General features: G+C 35.6%; 1 protein-coding gene across 1 annotated transcript in view; it reads right to left on the minus strand.

Moving 5' to 3' along the window:
• ca10a (carbonic anhydrase Xa) overlaps nt 1-20,417 on the minus strand; it is a 195,736-nt gene that overhangs the window by 112,342 nt on the left and 62,977 nt on the right. Inside the window, exon 3 of the mRNA XM_084135487.1 lies at nt 939-1,081. Within this exon, the coding sequence (XP_083991613.1) occupies nt 939-1,081 (143 nt within the window). The remainder of the gene's footprint in view (nt 1-938; nt 1,082-20,417) is intronic.

The raw sequence follows: 20,417 nt of genomic DNA on the forward strand, positions 1-20,417 counted from the left end.
GTCAATCAGTAGTCAGTATTATTGGAAGTCAGTAGTGAAAGAAGAGGACTATTGCTTAAGGTCTGAAAAAACAAACATAGAATATCAGCCGCTCAGTCAAGCGCAGTCACATCGTAGCCTCACAGCGCTGCAGTTCTTATAGCCCAAAGAATGAGCCATACCTACAAACAATACAAAACAGAAGAAAAACACAGGCCCAGCACTAATGGGACATAACAATATACTGTATAGCCTATGAATATGTAAGGGATAATCTTTGGCTAGGAGAGAGAGAGAGAGAGAGAAATGTATTTGAAAATCCTAAGAAATGATATGCCCTGAAAAATGTGAATATATAACCAAAGAAATGTATAAGAATTACCCAACCTAAGGTATTTTATGAATATATACCTTGAGAAATATGAATATATAACCAAATAAATGTATATGAATATATAGCTTAAGAAATGTATATGACTAAATAACCTAAGGAATTCCTATTAATATGAACCCTACATATATAGTATGTGTCATATCTATTAATGACTAGTTCATTTTAAATGGTGCTGTAGTAGTGTGACAAACCATCTCAATTAATATGAGGTCAAAACTGCTTGCAAATTCCATTTTAAAATAGTGCTAAGTGGAGTATAGCATGTCAAACTGCAGGATATCAGGTACCTATATATACACATGCACACTTTCAAACACAAGGCTGAGTTTACAGTGTGGTACTATACAGAAACAATGGCAGCAAACAGGTAAACTAAGCACCATTATTCATGGTCCTAACCGTTCTGTATCTAGCATAACCACTGACCTAGATAAATTTTTTCACCAAAGTGGCATTTTCACAGTTGATCCTAGCACTTTGACACTAAAAACAATGTTTATTTTTCCCAAGCAGCTCAGCGCACTGATACTGTAGCTGTGCAGACATCAGATATAACATGGCTTACCTTTCGTCCACCAGTGTTGAGCCTCAGTGGTGTCAAGAAGGGATCAAATATCATGTGACTCGTCTCAATGTTGACTGGAGACTGTCTCTTCCCCACAGAACACAGATTCCAAGCAGAATTTACAAGCCCCCAGAACGATGGCACTACAAAAACAAAGTACACGATGATGATGCACAGTACATTCATCAAACGCTCACACTCATCGTAAGAAGAAAAAACATCTCATTTGATCATAATTGATGAAATTATAATAAAACAATTATTCAATATTGCAATTATTAAACCACAAAGAAAAAAAACCTGATCAAAACGCAATTTAAAAGCATTGCACTAACCACTGTAATAAAAATAGTAGATATCATAGACTTAATTTATAACAATAATAATAATAATAATAATAATAATAATAATAATAATAATAATAATAATAATAATAATAATAATAATAATAATGAGCCACAAGTTATCCATATTTAAATATTTCCATAAATATCAAAATTGAAGCTTTTAAATGTTTAACTGTGTAATAATGGTGACGTAATTTCCTGCAATAACTTAGTTTTTGAAATGTAAAATTGGAGCAATATAGTTTTTGAATGAGTGTATAAAATGTCTGCATGTACGAGTATGATTAATCGGACAGAAACCTCTATAATAATAATAATACAATTATGAGCAAAAGTAATTTATGGTGGTTTGATGTAATAAATAACAAAAAGGCACATGCAAATGTATAATTGGCATAATCTTGTATAATGTATTCAAATTATGCAAACAATCAGTTTTTGATCATCTGATATATTAGTAAAATATATAGTCAATATACATTTAAAATGGTGTAAGTGATTTTAAACAATTAAATTGTAGGTACCACTGTGTCTTTTGCTTTAAAAAAATCCCTACAGTTAAAAGAATTAGCACAATATGAAGGTTAAAATTATGAAGTAATATTAATAGCTATTATAGCAATTATATTACTTGGAGGTATGCTCTTATTTTAGCTATAGTGTGTTAATATAATTACTAGCATTCACTTTTACTGTCTTTAACACTCTGACTTCTATTCAATTACATTTTTATGATCTAGTCTTTCTTATTATATGTCTATTATGGCTATGGCTAACAGCTGTTTCAAATGTCTCTAATACCAAAAGATGGCAAGTAGATTTGTTGCAGTCTGTTATGAAGGAAAATGTAAAATGTTAGAACTGACCCAGGTCTCCCTTGCTCATAACTCTTTTACTCATAAGAAAGTCGGTGCACCAATATCGCTTTATTCTTTAAAATAACTATTCCACCAGCCCGTGACATTTTCAAGCAATTTAGGCGATTTATACAAAGTGTTCGCCTTGGCATTTTCACAGCGTTGTGCTACATGCACCTCCAGCTGACAACCATTACATAAGATGATTGGCAGCCAGCAAAACAGGATTTTTCTATCAATAATTTATGAGCAGTCAACCAACGGTGTGGTTAAGATCTCAAAGCTTGCATCTTCTATCAGGTAAATTCCACTCCTGGAACTTTTTTGGTTGGGTGACTTGACCCAGTTGGTTTAGCAGAAAAGTGACGACACATAACACAATTCATAATGTTTATCCCACCACATTGACATCAGCACTTCTGCCCTCGTTTCAGGCCTCCAAATAAGTAAAGACTATTCATAAATCACTGTTCCCCTTGTTCCGATGCTGAGAGAAGCAGGTGGTCTCCACACCATATTTTTCATGTTGTGAGTCGCCATAATTTGAGGCTGCATTTTTCTGAACAAGCACCACCTGCTGTTTTCTGTCATGTGAGCACTCAACAGTTCTCCTTGAGAAAAGAACTTGACAAAGTAGCAGCGTTTGTACACACTTTTGTACACTGAAAAACTAAAACTAAGACACATGTCACACACAGGATGTGTAATCTCTTCGACCCCCTAATACTATGCTAAGAAGGCTTGCATATTGTTCAGGGACCATGCTTGATAAACAAAAGTGTGGCTCAACTGGGGCCACGACTGAGTAGCTTTCTGATTAATGAAAGTATGGCTGGTTGGTGTGGTCGGTCATGGCTTCAGCAGTCTTTGCTCAAAATTAACAGCCGGCTGCTATTCATATCTCATTTCTTGGCATAAAAACAATTGCTGCATTGGATAGTGCTGCAATAGAAAATGAAAATGAAAAAAAGCTGAGTCATATCTCATTTAGGAAAGCGTTGAATTAAGTTGTAATGTCCTCTAAGATGCAGGCAGAGGAATGACAAATAATCCAATGCTTCTACATCAGTCACTAAAATAACAGAAAATCCATAACCGGAATAGGGCTGCAGTGTATGAAATCGATCCGGTAAACACAGGTGACATGTCATAAATGGTAAATACTTATTACACATCGGTAGCTATAAAACGACAACCACAGTCAACAGTTTTGGCACTAAAAAAATCCATATATACAAATTTAAGCTTCACTTTATGTGCATGTTAGTGTTAATGACATATGTAAAATATATGAACCTGTGTTTTGCATGTAAATAACAGTTTCCTTTTGCACCATTAAAGGATAGCAGTTGACATCTTGTGGACGATTTTCATGGAGTAATGATGACTGATCTTTTTAGTCTGTACCTCATACAGATCGTTTGTATAGCTTTAGAAAATGCATAATATTGTGTACTGATTCATATGGACTGATTTTATCATACTTTTTGGTGTCTTGAAATCTCAAGTTTCCATTAAAAAAAATCATTGCATGGGGAAAAAAATCCAAATACAAAATGGCTTTGGAATGACATGAGTGTGAGTAAATGTATTTTTGAGTGCATGGTTTAATTGCTTCTCTCTCAATGTGGCTGGACACATCAGAGCTAGTCTTTAAAAAGACAGAAGAGGTTGTTCTGTTTAATGACCTGTAAAAACTCACTTAAAATTCAAACATCCGCTTTAGAGCAAGGCTGCAAGCTTTTTATCTTTTAAGGCATCAGGACCCATGAAAGCTATACTGGCGATTACAATAATAGACCATGCTTAATAATGAATTAAAAAAAATAATTAAAATGTTTCAATCATATGTATTTAATAATCATATTATCACCTTAGTTCTATATAATATCAAACAACTCCATGAGTTATCTTTTAAACCCGTATTAATGATGTTGGTAACACTTTACAATAAGGTCCCATTAGTTAACGTTTGTTAATGCATTAACTATCATTACCTATCATACGCAATACATTTGTTACAGTATTTGTTCATCTTTTTTAATGTCATTTAATAAAAATGCAATGTTCTTTGTTAATGTTAGCTCAGGTTAATTAAATAATATTAACAGATACAACTTTTGATTTTAATGATGTATCAGTAAACGTTGATATTAACAGAACTTAGATTACCAAATGCTTTAGAATTCATTTTCATTGATAGTTCATGTTGATTAGTGTACTTAACTAATGTTAACAAATCAAACCTTATTGTTAAGTGTTACCAAGATGTTGTCATATACTGTATGCTGGGCACTTATTGGCTGCGTTTCTTTCTCTATCCAGGCAAACTTGCCAATAATAAAATAAAAAAAATATAATAATGTTAAGCACTGACAGAGAACTCTGACCACAAGGGTTGGATCTCATTCCTTGACATAAAAAAAAAAAAAAAAAAAGACTGACAAAGAAAAGACTAGATCTTTCAGAATAATTATTGCATTCCCCTTTGTAACAGCTAAAGCTTGTGCTATGGCCACCCTCAAGGTTTACAACAGTTCAGGGTCGAGTGAAGGCTAGGGCTAAGAAGACACACTTGCACCAATTAAGATGCCCATTAATTACTTCTACTCCAGATCTTGCCACAAAATCACAGAGCCTCTGCCCCAAGATGCAATTGACTGCTGTGGAGTAGCTATGTGCTTACCATTCAAATGAAAGGATGAAAAGTGTTTCTTAAAAAGGAAGAGAAAGGAACATGCAATGAAAAGCAGTGAGTTTTGAAAACACAGGGTGCATCCAGATATATCCCTGGGTCTCTTAGACAAACATCAAAAACTGCCATTTGTTTTGATGTGCTGAAGCATATAATAAGAATACTCCAGGAAAACAAACAGATTGCCAATTAATACACAAAAGGAAGGCTGGAAATATATCTTAACAACAACACTGATGCTAAATGCTTGGAAGTTGCATTAAAATGTGTAACCTCCTCAAGAGAGGCGGCACTGAAACTTCAAAACAGGACTACAACATGGGGGAGGGGTTCATTTCTTGCCATATGCGAGTTCGTTAGTTCGCATATGGTGGAACTAACGAACAACAACAAAAAATTAAATCTTTGGCTATCAGTTTTATATCTCAAAGTAGTAAACAAGAAACCATAGGAAAGCCTTGAAAAAAGTATATGACATGTTAAAGTCCCCCTGTGGTGAAAGTTTTTAATGTTGTTTATATGATGTTTAATATGCTTTAAGACAAACCATGTGCAAATTCATAAGTCAACACCATTGCTCAGTATATTCTCTTTAAAACTGCAGTGATCTGCAAAAACGCGGTATGAAATCACTGGTGTTTTTTACATCACAAACTACCTTGTATCCAATCCCGTCAACGTGTGGGCGGGCTTTAGCATATCATTAACTATGACCACTCTGAAGCAGTGGAGTCTCAAGAGAAGCCAGGTTATCCTGGTATGTTTTTCTGTTGATATGAAAAATCGGGTAAATTTAACAATATAGGGGGCATATGATGTTACGATGATATGATGAACGATATGCCTTTCTCCACTGAAGCTCTACATTATTCAAAGCGTTTCTAAGGATGTTGATTGTTAGAAAGCAGCTGTCTGACTCTGAGATGGTGAATGGGAACATGGTTTGTGTAACATTAGCAACACATTATTAACTGTTTAATAACGTAGTCAAGTAAAAGGATAATCATATTAATTACCGTTATGTGTCCGACACTGTAAAGAGTGATACCATTGTTCAACGTATACTTCAGTAAAGTTGACCGACCGAGTGGATCTATGAGCTGGTGTGAGTGAGTGGAGGCGGGGCTAATTTGCATATTCATGTATCCACGTATACTAAATGAAGCAAGGGTGTAGAGTTACATTCAAGCTATTTTAAGGCATGAATTTTTACAGGAAAAACGTTTAAATATCTCATTTTGGTTATCAAAGAGGGGTTTTAAGGGATAAAATTATTGACTACAGGGGGATTAAAAAATAAAAAAAAACTACAAACCATGTATTCATAAAGGCTAATTACAAATAAGAGTGCCCACATTAAAGGAAAAACTGTTAAAAACAAGTAGGTATGTACTCTCCATGTTGATTTCACTTTAAATACATGTGAGTGTATTTTTTTTTTTTTGTTCAATCATGAATTATTAATTCATACATGTTGCATTTTTTAACTAAAGTTTTCAATTATTAATAAGCATTGAAGCAACTGTGGTAAAATATTTTTCAAACAAATACAAAGTTCTGTCATTAAAACTCTAGATGGTGCAGGCTGATAGGTCCTTCACATCATACTCTATAGGGCACAGCTGATTGGTTCCTGCTGTGTCAGTAGCCAATGAGCTCATTGCTCAAACTTCAAATAGTTGGTAGCATTTGCTGTAGCAGTTGCAGCACGCTTTCAGAAACCCTCCACCTTCCCCAGCTCCACCTGCATAGATTTACTATGGGTAATTCATTTATGCTATATCGTACAGCAGGATGTCTTGGTTACAGCAGTGCGTCGTGTATGTATTGACATGTCTCTGTACTTGATCTGCAGCAGCAGCAGAGTAGCAGATCTATTGCGCCAAGATCAAACATATAAACATTGTCATTTCCATTACCATGCCAAACACTCCGGTTAAGAATTTCATTCTTTGAGTCGTTTTTCTTCATTATGATATAAGCAGTTGTTTCAACGACATGCATTTTAAAAATATCAACATTAATTTTCATTTAGAAATTAAAAACATACTCAAACAAAAGAGGTGTATTCAAGAATTGCATTTTTTTTTTAAATGAGCATAAGGTCAATGACCCATATTGCATATTTGAATAATTTTGCAACTAGAACGCATACAGTAATTTGCTACAAATTCTTTCCACACAACTTGCAAAGGACAGACATTTTGCGGTTGGAAAGTTAGAATGTCGTCTGAGTAATTCAGCTCGCTCTGCGTTAATTGGTGCAGTTTATCAAAGCAGTGCTTTATCAGGTGTAGCATTAGAGCAAACAAGAGTATCAACCCTCACATAATGATTAGTGGCCAAGACCAGGAATCATTCACAAGCTATCATTGTCTAGATAAACAGTACCAGAGGTAAAGTGGTGTCAGGCGGGACAAGTGTGCAGTCTGTGTGTTTAAATGGCACAGGACAGCTGAACCTTTTTGGACGTGTCCTCTAATGGCAGTGTAATCTCAGCACCCTAGGCCGATGGGCCTCATTAGGCCGGACCATCCCAAGAACAATAAACATGTCCGTCAAGTTAACTCTTCCTGTCATTTGTTAATAGGCGGGGATATCTGACCTGGCGGCAAAGAGGGCTTCTCAAAGCAGAATACAAATGAGAATAAAATGCAGCGAGCACAGAGAAAGCGTCTGCGGCAGCGTGGTCACCGTGAGCTCAGTGGTTTCTCCACAGGCGGCACACGTCTGCTGGCTTCTCCGCCACGGAACCATAAACAGCAAAACACTCAAGAGGACCTTCCTCTCGCTTGCTAATTGCCGCTCGCCTGTTTAGGAAGCTTTGCATCTCCGAGGAGTCCTTCAGCGCTGGCCTTCACAGGATACGCTGAAGAGCTATAAAGCAGCTCTGCAGAAAACAGTGGTGCCGTCATCCAGCTCAATTCAGTTCAAGTTTTGTTCTCATCCAACAGTGTCAGTGTAGTCAAATCAATAATATTGCTGAAAATTAAGAGTCAGCCAAAAACAAACTTTACACAGTTGAGCTGAATAATGACAGTCTATTGTGTTCTGTAGAGCTGCTTTACAGAAAATTTTGAATTTGTCTCATATTTGATGAAGTTTGTATCATTGATTGTGTCATTTATTTCCTGCATGTGTATTAAAGTGAATCTGCTTTGAAACAATCTGTATTGTATAAAGCACTAGAAATAAATGTGACTTGACTATCGGAGAAAAAAAAGATTATTTGAGTATGTTTTACAAGAAAATTACATTTCTGTAGTTCTGATTCAAAACTTCACATTTAATTCAATGTTTACTTGCTGTTACTTTGTAATTTTGAAATTTCCAAGCAATTCTGAGTGAATTACACCAATTTTTTCAGTGTAGTGGCATTTAATCTTTAATTCTCTGTAATAAAAAGTTCTTCTACATTCTGTTTCACAAATGTGACATAAAATGGATAATGGAACAATATGGATAATATTTGAATAAATGTGTGACAGAAGCAGGCTAGCAGGCTTGCTTTCATTCGGTGTGTAAACACTCATTTGAAGAGGCAGTCCTGATGCTAGCTGATTCTTCTCAACTGAACTGCTGAAGTTCTCTTCTCTCTGTCTCTGTCCTGTTTTCTCCATCACTTAAGCTCTTTTTGGCTGTCTGTTAAGGTATGTTAGAGTGTGGATTTAGCATAAACCTCTCAATGATTCTGAAAATAATCCCCAAGTCATCCTGCTGTTATCTTGGCCATGCTTGTCAGCAGAGAGTATTCCTGTGTCATTGAGATCTAAATTCGTGCTCATTACATGTGTTTACCCAAAACCAACAGTGGCATAAAGATCTGTTTAAAAAAAATCTCTATAAATCCATGTTACTAAAGGTCCCATGCATTCACAGCACAATTAGCATATGTAATATGATGTATTTCTGAGTCAAACATAATATTCAATGGCCAATAATGTGGCTTTTTGTCTATCAGGATTTGATTGAAACACACATTAAGTCATGATATTATTGGTTAATATACATTACTATTTAAAAAATGTGGGGTTGATTTTATGTTTTTGAAAGAAGTCTCTTGCTCACCTAGGCTGCATTTATTTGATCAACAATACATTATAATTATAAATATTATTGTGATCTAAAATAACTTGTGTATTGTAAAATGTAATTTATTCCATTACTCCAGTCTTTAGTGTCACATGATCCTTCAGAAATCATTCTAACAGATTTGTTGCTCAAGAAACATTTATCTAGACGTGCTGCTTAATATTATTATGGAATGATATGATAAGCATTTATTTTAATTGGAAATATTTTGAAAGGTTATAAATATTTTTAAAAATATACTGTGTACACACACACACAGTTCTGTGCAAAAGTCTTAGGCACTATTTTCACCAACCAAAAAAAAAAAGGTTTTAAGTAGAGATGCACTGATTGATCGGCTGGTGACCGGAATTGGCCGATTTTCACGTGATCGGCCATGACCGGCGACCGGCCGGTCAGTCTGACATATGCCGATTTTATGCGGTCAAATGCACTCGGGCGCCGCATGATTAACCTTTTGAGCGGTACTCATATATGGGATTTTTATTTCTGTGCCCCTGAGAGTAGGTAATGGTGCCACATTTAGAATGTTCAGTGACGTCGCATAACTGCCAGATTCAAACTGTGCTTTCGCACGTTGGCTGGCGCTGAGCCAGAGTCGGACGCGTTCAGCGCTGTCATATATCACAACTAAGCAGTGTTTTCAACCTCATAATGTTTATTTTAGGTTTCAGATATTTAAATACACATAAGCACGAGTAAAACAATACATTTGGAGTTTGTAAAATACACACTGATGTCTGTGGAAGCAGCAATAACAATCTATTCAAATATAATTTGCAGACGTGTTATTCATATCAGACAAACATAGTGGAAGTAACTATAAAGTTTACTCGGTACTATATGGTTATCCGGACCACACGTGACCACAACCGCTCTTGGTTGGTCGTAACCCCAGTGACGGGTAGGTTTAGGGGCGGGGTTGAGGTAGGTCATCACATGTGGTCCGGATAACCGTATAGTACCGTTTACTCTATTCTTCTCAGTTCACCGGCCACTTTCTTGCATTTATTTCGGGAGAAACTGATGAATTCACGTGCTGTAAATCCGACTGACAGGACAACATTGCGGCGCCCAGGTTTTTAAATGACCAAACACACTCACTTACACGTATTTGAGAATCGGAATATCAGATAGGCTAGTTGATGACATGGTAAGCAAGTTTGTGAATATTTTGAATAAAAAAGGAAAAGCGAAATAAAAGCGACACATCTGTCATACAGTGTTATTGTGGCTGCGTGTGACGCGTCGCCATGGAAACATTAAAGGGAACGTTCGCCTTGAAAAAACTCACTCTGGGGGTGGGGGTGTCAGTTAGAATATTTTAAACTTACGCATGAAAGGGTTAAAGAAAAGATCGAAAATAAATATTTGTGTGTGCTGTAAAGTGGTTAGAAAAAAATTAAATCGGAATCGGCTAAAATCGGTATCAGCAGGTCAAACTCAATGAAAAATCGGAATCGGCCTAGAAAATTTTAATCGGTGCATCTCTAGTTTTAAGCCAGTTATTTATATCTTTTGCTGTAGTGTAGTGTGTCAGTCAGTTCACATTTCCTAACATTCCTTTTGCCATTAATTGTAATAATCCAGTGAGGTTTTTGTATGCACAAGGAGTCTGACAACAGCCGGTATGATCCACGTGGAGTCCATCTGTGATTACATGAAAAAAAAAAAAAAAAACTGAGACAGACTAAATCCAGAAGAACTGCAGCAACATCTCTAAGACACTTGAAGAAACCTACCTGCAAAGCTACCTGAAAAACTATATGCAACCTAGGACAAAAGCTGACACAAAGGGTGGTCACACCAAATATTGATTTCATCTAGTTAATAGAAGTTAATTGATAAATAATCTATTTATGAGATCATTTTTTTAAAGCATTATTTTTTGAAAGCATTTTTACACAAGTGCTTAAAACTTTTCACAGTACTGTAGCTTTGCAGGTAGGTTTCTTCAAGCGTCTTGGAGATGTCCCCACGGTTCTAATGACACACTACAGCAAAATATATAAATACCTGGCCTAATAAGTGACTTTTTTTTTGCACAGCTGTATAATGTACTATATAATGGAAAAATGAAAGCTTTGCAGATTTTAATCCGTATGTGTTGCATTGAGATTATCTGTGCATTAAGTGTTAGGTTAACTGTTATAAAAATACTTTTAGCAGAAATCTCTCATTGATATGTTTTTTTGTTTTTTGTTTTGTCTTTTTCTCCCAGTAAACAGCAAAAATATGACTAATTTGGACAAATACTTATGAGAATGCATGAGAAAGTAGAAAATTGTGGTTCATCTACTAGATATTAAATTAAATTAAAAAAAGGTCAAAAACATTGCAATTTGATATGCATCATGCAGCCCTATCTGTCCTTACCACAGCAGTAACTGCATAAGCAGTCTTATGTCCTACAGAAGACTAGTCTGAGTTGTCTCAGAAAAACCACTTCCACTCAGCGAATCAAATATCTTCACAGCTGTTATCCAGCCAGATGTCTTTGCTTTGTAACCCTACATAGTTCACTTTTACAACACTGAAGGGCATTTACAACACTGTGGGGAAATTCGGCTGTGGGTGGACACCTTAGTATAACTCAGGCAGTCATGAAATATGTGATAGAAAAGGGAAGAGGCTACACAACCACCACTAGACTACAAAATGCAGGTGCTGTAACAGCAAAGAAAATGGATATAACAAAAAACAATAAATAAAAAAGAAGAGTTACAAAATGACAATGAATACCTGTCCTGAACTGATTTGATACCAATATCTCAATGATATCTACCCATTGTTCTTGATTCTCTGTCGCCGTCATAGATAACCTGCCATTTTTGTGAGGAAAAAAACCCTCCATCTTCAGCATCCAAACCATCAACAACAACGGAACAATGCGACTATGGATAAAGATATGAAATGTGCAGCTTGACAAGAGCACTGATGCTGGAAATATTGTGTTTCCGCACTCTGGCTGAGCACCAGGGGGACAAATATTAATCAGGTCTTAACGACAAGGACAATTCTGGGCTTCATGCCGCAGAGCTGGGAGACTGACAGATGTGCAGATTTGAGTTCTAAGAGCAATTCCTACAGCAGCCACAATGTTTGATACCCACACGTCACCAGAGCTTGTCAGCTGTATGGAAGAAAGTTGGACTTGTGAAAAAAAATAAAAAGTAAATGTATCCCAAATTATCATTACACACTTGGTCACTTCATACATGCTGATTGCTTTGCGACTGGGTATGCATATTACATTTACACTTCACCACATAAATGGGTCATCGCAAAACTGATAAAAACCCAATCACTCCTGTATTATATGCTAAAATTCAACAATTTTACTTACATGATACTAATGCCATTTTCTGACATACAGAAGCTCAGATCATGGCCATGTAGTTGTGTTTATAAATGTTTAAATTATAATAAATACATGTTTTATATTTTTATAATAAATGCTGTAAAAACATTTTGTTCAAGTTAAATTAAATATTAAAATATAAAGTGTTTTCATAATACATAAATTCAAACAGTACTGTAATATTGTTGCTGTGTCAATGAAAATATTTCATTATGTATTTAATTATTTTGTAAATAGTCATTAAATTAGATACAGTTCAATCAGTTAGGTCATTACTGCAAAACAAACCAGGTAAGTAGAAAATGCCAAAACTTGATCAGGAACCAACATAAACACAAGAGTGACATTTCTCAGAAACATGTCCAGAAAAAAAAGGTACAAAATCTGTCACTGGGGCGGTATCCTTTCCAAAAGGTAGGCTACACCATAAATTACACATCTTGGTACCTTTTAAAAGGCTACTGCCTCAGTGACAGCTTTTGTACTATTTGTTCTAAGAGTGTGTGCGAACAACTTTCTCATTATTGATCGTTGTCTAGCAAAATCAAAATTGGCTCTTTTCTAATTCCTTTATGGTGCCAGTGGGTTCAAGTGCCAGACAGCGTCTATAACCGCCGCTGCGATACACATGCAACTGTCAATGTGTTTCTTGGACATATTGAATTATTCATCCAATGCCAGGTGGACTGAACCAGGAGATGTCTGTGAATTAGGGAAACTCGCTATGATGAGAAGTGGGTGAGGTATGGCTCAAGGTTGTCGGCTAGTTTCCTTTGTGCACGTGTCCAAGGTATCACTTTTGGTGCCTTTCTTTATTTGTGCATGGTTCTGGATGCTAGAGGGTTGCCCGAGGCTGCTTTCAGCAACGTCTATGTGCTAGGAATATGCAGCGGGGTGCGACTACAGTGCTTATATTCACGGAGGCTGTAACGCATCAACATGCGCTCTGAACTTGATTAATATTTGAGTACGTTCGACCCAGCAGGAGAATGAGGAGACCATTTTATGAAAAGCAGTCTTTTGATGTCTCTTGATGTACCTCCAGCCCTGACAGTTGTCTGCGCCGGTTGTAAGGAGAGAGTAACGTCTCTCAAAGGTGAACCGCGCTGATAAATGACTCACTTCGAAATGGATTACGGTCATACGCAGAGCCTTTTTATGGTTTAGTTTTATCCACCCGGTTCCGATTGCTCTGAGGAAGCAAGCAGCAGAGGCACAAAAACACTGCGCAATCTACCATCTAACGCATGTGAATCAAAGAGCCTTCAAATGCCACAATCACAGCGTAAGAACGGAACATCTCTTTAAGCCCTCCCTCTAATCACGCAGATCTAAATAAAACTTAAGCGAATTACCTTATGAACATTGAAAGGAAGGACTTCAATAAGCCGCAAGACCTCTGCCATATGTCACGATTTCAACCCCATGTGACGCCGTGCGATTTAAAAAACACTGCTTGTTTTGTCAGGAAAACAGCTGTGTGTGAGAGAAAATGCTGGTTTTATGCCTTGATTAGAATACTGATTATGTGCCTCAGCCATGAATCCTTTAAGCTCAGAAGCAATAAACAAGCATGTGGTTTCTGAAAGGATTTCAGAGGCGGCTCAACCTCACCCCAAGCTCTTTGTACTTATCACAGAAACTGTTTTACAGTGGCACAACTTCTAACAAGAATAAAAGCAAAAGCGAGAGAAAGACAGCGCAATTAAGAAATCAATTCCCTTGGGCTGCGCTGACCATCCTCCACCATTTTGCCCTGTCCCAACCCCCCGAATGACCTGCTGTTCAAAGATGAAATGAAGATGCATGGCTATATGAATGAGACAATGCATAAATGGGTAAGTGGGCAAATTAAATGCCTTGAGTCATCTGCAATACATCATTTGCTCTTAAATCCTGAAACTCCATTAGCTGCAGCTACTTAATCAAATAATTCAATAGACCCCGTTGCTTTGTTGTCTTTGCTCTCATTAATTGCGGGGGAAAAAGAATGACACCGTGCCAAATGAGCAGGGCGTGACAGAGGACACAGCAATGTGTCTCACATTCAGCGGGTTTTAAAAGATGAAAGGGCGATAATAATGTTTACCTCCACAGCTGAAAAAAAAAAGCATTACGCCGAAGGCGGAGGTTGTGCCTGGCTGCCAGGACTAATCACAGGCAGACATCTCTCACATATTTAATTTAATCTGATTGTGGGCTATGAGTTATGACGAATGGAGGTGTTACCAACCATTATAACTTTTGGAAATGTTTGCGTTTTTTGGAAAACTTTATTTTGACAACTGCATGGTGTAAGACTAAGCAGAAGCTTCTGCCAATTGGTTGCATTGGACTCAATGAGTAATAGTAATCCTAACCAGCATCCACTTATCTACCCTTCAGCAAATCACTTTTGACAACTGGCCAAGCATTACATCACCTAATTAATATTCATGAGCCAGGCTGATAAGGCTAATGATTATCAAAAATCTACAGATGATCATCATAAGCTACTATTCTAAAGGAGGTTCTTTTATTTAATTTGACAGAACTTGCTTGGTTTGTACTATTCGATTAAAATAACTGTCTTAAAAGTCTGATACAGATCTGAGTGAAGCTACACAACACTGTTCAACATGTTTCTTCAGTCTGCAACAGATGTAAGGCAGCAGAAGGATCTCTCACTCCCTTATTTTGGATGTGAACTAAATTATAGGCTTACTGGAAGAGTGTATTTGACTTTCAAAACATAAAAAAAAAAACTAGTCTGCTGACGGCTATACTTGGCAAATCCAGCAATTTGTGGATGACTGACATGTACTGTATGAGAGACAAGCAATATCACTAGGCATTGTATGATAATTGCTAAGAAGCGGATTCTGCAAATGAGGAAAACTATTTGTGGTGTCTGGGTTTGAAATGTTGGCTAAAAGACTAGTAAACATACTTTCACTGGAGCAAACCCAGTGACAAACCCAGGGCATTTGCTGAAATATGGAGACTGCTTCAGGACAAACTTTAATTAAGAAAGGAAGTGCATTCCTGGCCAGTTATCAGTTGCAAATCATCATCAGAGAGCTGGAAATATTGAGGATAATTAATACACTACCAGTAAAAATCCTGTTAAATAGTTACGTAAAACACATACACACAAAGAAAATGTGTTGTGATATCCACCATAATAACACAGGTAGCAAAAGAGGATGCCACATGATGAATTACAGTCGGCATGAAACGGAAGTTGTGATAGCCTTTTCTTCCCAATTGTGACCTATATCCAAGTGAAACAAGAAAATGTAGGACAGGACTTGATTTTGTCCATCGGGAATTGATTGGATTGTTGTCATTTGTTATTGCTGTGATCTCATGAGAGATCCAACATTTGTGCCAAGTAAACACGTCAACAGAGAAGTGAAGATATGTTAAATCTCACGGATAAATAATTTATAATAAATATTATAATTATTAATATAAATATTTTATGGTGATAAAAAGTAAAAGGACATTCACAGATATAAGTGAAACATACAATTGTATTTTGATATAAATGGTTTAATTGTATTATTATTATTAGTAGTAGTAGTAGTAGTAGTAGTAGTAGTAGTAGTAGTAGTAGTAGTAGTAGTAGTAGTAGTAGTAGTAATAGTAGTGTACATTAGGGTGTTTTGTGTTACAATGTAAATTATTTAGTCATTTTTTATATAATTATTTTAGTATCATGTATGTTACCTTGATGGTGTTTTGTCTTTGTGCGCATGACCCTATGCACCCTCTATATGAGAGTACAGGCCTAGTTTTATGGACAGGACACCTGTATTACCATGGTGGTTATCAATATTTAAGGTAAAAGTTAAAATAGCTTAGAATATTAATATTATTTATCTTGATGAAATATAGAGTTATATGTTGTAAAACATACAAGCACCAATGGAAATTGTCATCATGTTTTTATAGTGAATATTTGGAAACCACAGCTGCAGGGTTGTTGTTTTTTTCCCCAACAACTTTTCCAGGATATTTTCAGTGTTTTTTCAGTTTTTTTTTTATTTTTTTAGGAACAGGTTTAGTGTCATTTGTAAAAGTAACAGAACTGAAATCACTCAGTTAAGTCATAACCCTAGAATGATCAACTATTTTCATAGGCAGTACAAAGCAGGTCAAATTGTTTGGGTATTACACATTGAAAACCTTAGAAACATTGCAAAACAATGCGCTGAACGGTTTCAAGAAATGGAACAAAAACCTTACATAAAGGTGTAAAAGATATGATGGCAGCACTCCTACAAAGCATGTGAGGAGAGAATGTGTGGGAGAGGAAGATAGGAACGAGAGCTCTTCAGAAGATGTCTTGGAGATGAGACGTGCTAAAGAGGAGAACATTGAGGGAAGACTTTATCTAGATCTTTTATCAGAATTGAGATTCTGGCATTTAAAAAAAAAAAAAAGAGGTAATTAATGTGAGAAAGGAATCTTGGGCAGAATTTCTGAGGCCTATATATCCATGGGGGATGATTTCAGAGTCATTTCATGAATGATAAGAAAATAGCCAGAGCACTGAGGACTGATGTATTAATAAAAGCTACGGAATACGAGCCTCTAGCATAATAATCATGGCCTTGGATTGCAGTGAAGCTACACCACAATGCAAATCAAGTGATGTCTGACATCATCAGACTTATTTTATTCATACAAAACATGTTTTACAGGGGCACACTCCTGCAATTCACCTCCACACTCTGTTGGTAGAAAGGTTGAGATGGACCCAAACAATATTACTATTGCCTGAAATGAAAGGTATATGTGAAAATCAATTTCTTTATAGCTTTTCCCCCATGGAAGCAGCAAGATATCTTGAGGTCATTTCCTGTTTGTGCTCTGTCTGCTTTCATAATCTCGTTGAATGGATCTTTATGAAAACATCGCTGGATAAATAGGAGTGTATATAAGTGGAAAGTAGTAGATCTTGTTCTCTTCTTGTTCTTGGATATACTGAATACATGAATCCTCAATATATTATAGAAGCTATGATATGCACAACTGCTCAAAAGGTTGGGGCCTATATTTTTGAAAGTTTTTGAAAAAATAATCTTATGCTCACCAAGGCTGCATTAATTTTTATTTTATTTTTAAATTCACACTATTATTGGGAAATAATATTACAATTTAAAATGACTATTTTAATATATTTCATTGTAATTTATTCTTGTGATGGGGAAGTTGAATTTTCAACAGCCATTACTTCAGTCTCACATGATCTTTCAGAAATCATTCCAATCATTCTTGGTGCTCAAAAAAAACCATTTATTATTATTATTATTAAACTTTATTATTGAAAACAACTAAATCTGTTTGTGATTTTTTGTTTTGATGAATAGAAAGTTCAAAAGACCAGCATTTATTTAAAATAGTAAAGACCTCAAACTTTAACAACATGTACTGAGGATTCATCAATTCAACATGCATAATGATATTAAAGGGATAGTTCACCTAAAAATGAAAATTCTGTCAGTAATTACTCGCCCTCATGTTGTTCCAACCCCGTAAGACCTTCGTTCATCTTCGGAACACAAATTAAGATATTTTTGATTAAATCTGAGAGCTGGATCACTTCTCCATAGGCTTCTAAGGGATTGAAACTTGCCGGCCCAGAAAAGTTATTAAAGACATCGTTAAAATAGTCCAAGTGACTACAGTGGCTCAATCTTAAGTTTATCAAGCGACGAGAAAACTTTTTGTCTATTTATATATAGAACGCTGTATTTTTTTATCTTTATCATTATAGTTATCATCCTTAGTGTGAACGTGCCTTCTTGAACGAATCATTCAAACTGGTTTTGTGAACTGGATTCATTGAAAAGATTTATATAATAATAATAATAATAATAATAATAATAATAATAATAATAATAATAATAATAATAATAATAATAATTATTATTATTTATATATATATATATATATATATATATATATATATATATATATATATATATATATATATATATATATATATATATATATATATATATATATATATATGTATATATATATATAAATATATAAAAAATCACAAAAGAAATTAATTTGGCTTTATAGCATCTAAAATAATGAGAATAGATGAGTCAATATATTTAGGGGGCGAGGGAGAAAAACCTTGAGAGGACTCAGCTTGGGGAGCCCATACGCCTCTGGCAAGGCACACATTAGAATAAATATGCATACAAGTGAGCAAATTACACGTTTAAAACAAAGTTAAAATCTTGTATACACAATGTTCTTTGTACAGGCATGCTGCGTAAATCCTGTGACATAAATAACTTAAGATCATTAGGAAAGAACAGAACAGAACAGAACCAGGATTTCCACTTACAGGAGTTCAATAAGAGATCCCCTCTGACCCACTCTAGGAAGCCTCGGATATTAAGCCTGATGCGTCATCCAGATTCAGGAAGAGCAAACTAACCAAAACACCTATATGAATGCGCACACACACACACACACACACACACACACACACACCAATACACACTCAGACCCATAAACAGCTTCAGGGTCGTACAGGTGTGTTGTGAAAACATAACCCTTCAATGCCCGCTCCCAGACATCTGGCCCTAAGGATCAGACAAAACAATATCAGTTCACGTAGAGTTCTGTAAACAATTGTTCTGTGCTTTTTCTGTTTTGGTTTGGTTCTTTTTTTAGCAGCTCTGCGCGCTACGCAGGGACCTGATAAGGTACAATCCAAACAGGATCTGTATTTAGTGCTCTAGTTTTCACATCACAACACATTGCTGGTGGAGTTTAGAGCAGGAGAAGTCTTGGCAGCACAGCACAGCAAAAAAAAAAAAAAAAAAAAAAAAATCTTTAATCTAGGATCTAATCAAAGATGCCACACCGTCCCATCTGCATGCTACATCCAGTTTAAACATTTCCCTAGTTTAAGTAGGTCTGTTAATGGTCCAAATTTATGTTTTTTTTTTCCAAAAGTTTACAAACATTCTAAACACTATTATTTTAGTTCCCCTCAGTCCACAAAACTCCTTCAAATGTAATGGTATGCTGGAAAAATAAGTGCAAAACAAACAAAGGTAACATTATTTTACAGTGTCCTTGTTACATGTTAAATGTAGTTACTATAGTATTTACTATAAACTGTTCATAATTACATGCACCTAGCCCTAAGCCCTAACCCAAACAAATTACAAAAATGACATTTGCATACCTGATCTATATCAGTTTTAAACTTTAAAGGATGGAAAACTTATTAAGGAGGAACATAAACATGCCCTGCCAAAAAGACCAAGGGTGAGACGTGATTGAGGATTTGGAAAGAGAAAAAAGGAGATGCACGTGTAGTCCAGTGGAATATCTGTTAATAAAAATATTAATAAATAAATAATACATTTAGTTAAATCATGGAAAAAACAGGTGAGCAGAATTCAACAGAATACAAATCCGACATATGGTATCTTTGTTTTGGCATCTTTGGTAAACACAGTTTTGTACTTTATTTGTTCCAATATCCACATAAAACAGCAACATTCACAAGTACATATATGTGTTTGGCATACACTGCTTTGCAATTTAAATTGAGCCGTGCAACTTTGTTTGATGGACTACATTTTAGTTCGAAGGATTCAAAAAATTTTTTGTTCACCCTAAGATTTTTGTTCTCCTTCAAATTTTAAATAAGTACAGTTCTTTCAGCAGTCTAACTTTTTTGATTTACCTAAATTATATACAGACCAGCTACAGTGAGAAAATACTAGAAAATCAAGGGTTATCTCAGGAGACTTTGACAGGACTTACAGCAAAATCAAAAGCACCACTAGAGTCTTTGAACTACACCAGCTAAGGGGTTAGTTGATCCAAAAATGAAAATTGTTATCATTTACTCACCCTCATGCTATTCTTAATTTTCTGCGGAACAGAAAAAAAATATGATATTTTGCGAAATGTCTAAACAATCTTCAAGAGAGAGAGAGAGAGAGAGAGAGATAGATATTCAAACAAAATAATAGAGTAAAAGATTACAGTATTAAAGTGGTAAGAGTTGTTTGTCTTCTCTACATTGCCCTGTGTCAAACTCACCAATAATGTATTTTTTCATAATGTAGTTTTTCATACGATTCTTCCACATTTTCA

This window comes from Abramis brama (genome assembly GCF_963993115.1).
Source record: "Abramis brama genome assembly, chromosome: 14".
Classification (NCBI taxonomy): domain Eukaryota; kingdom Metazoa; phylum Chordata; class Actinopteri; order Cypriniformes; family Leuciscidae; genus Abramis; species Abramis brama.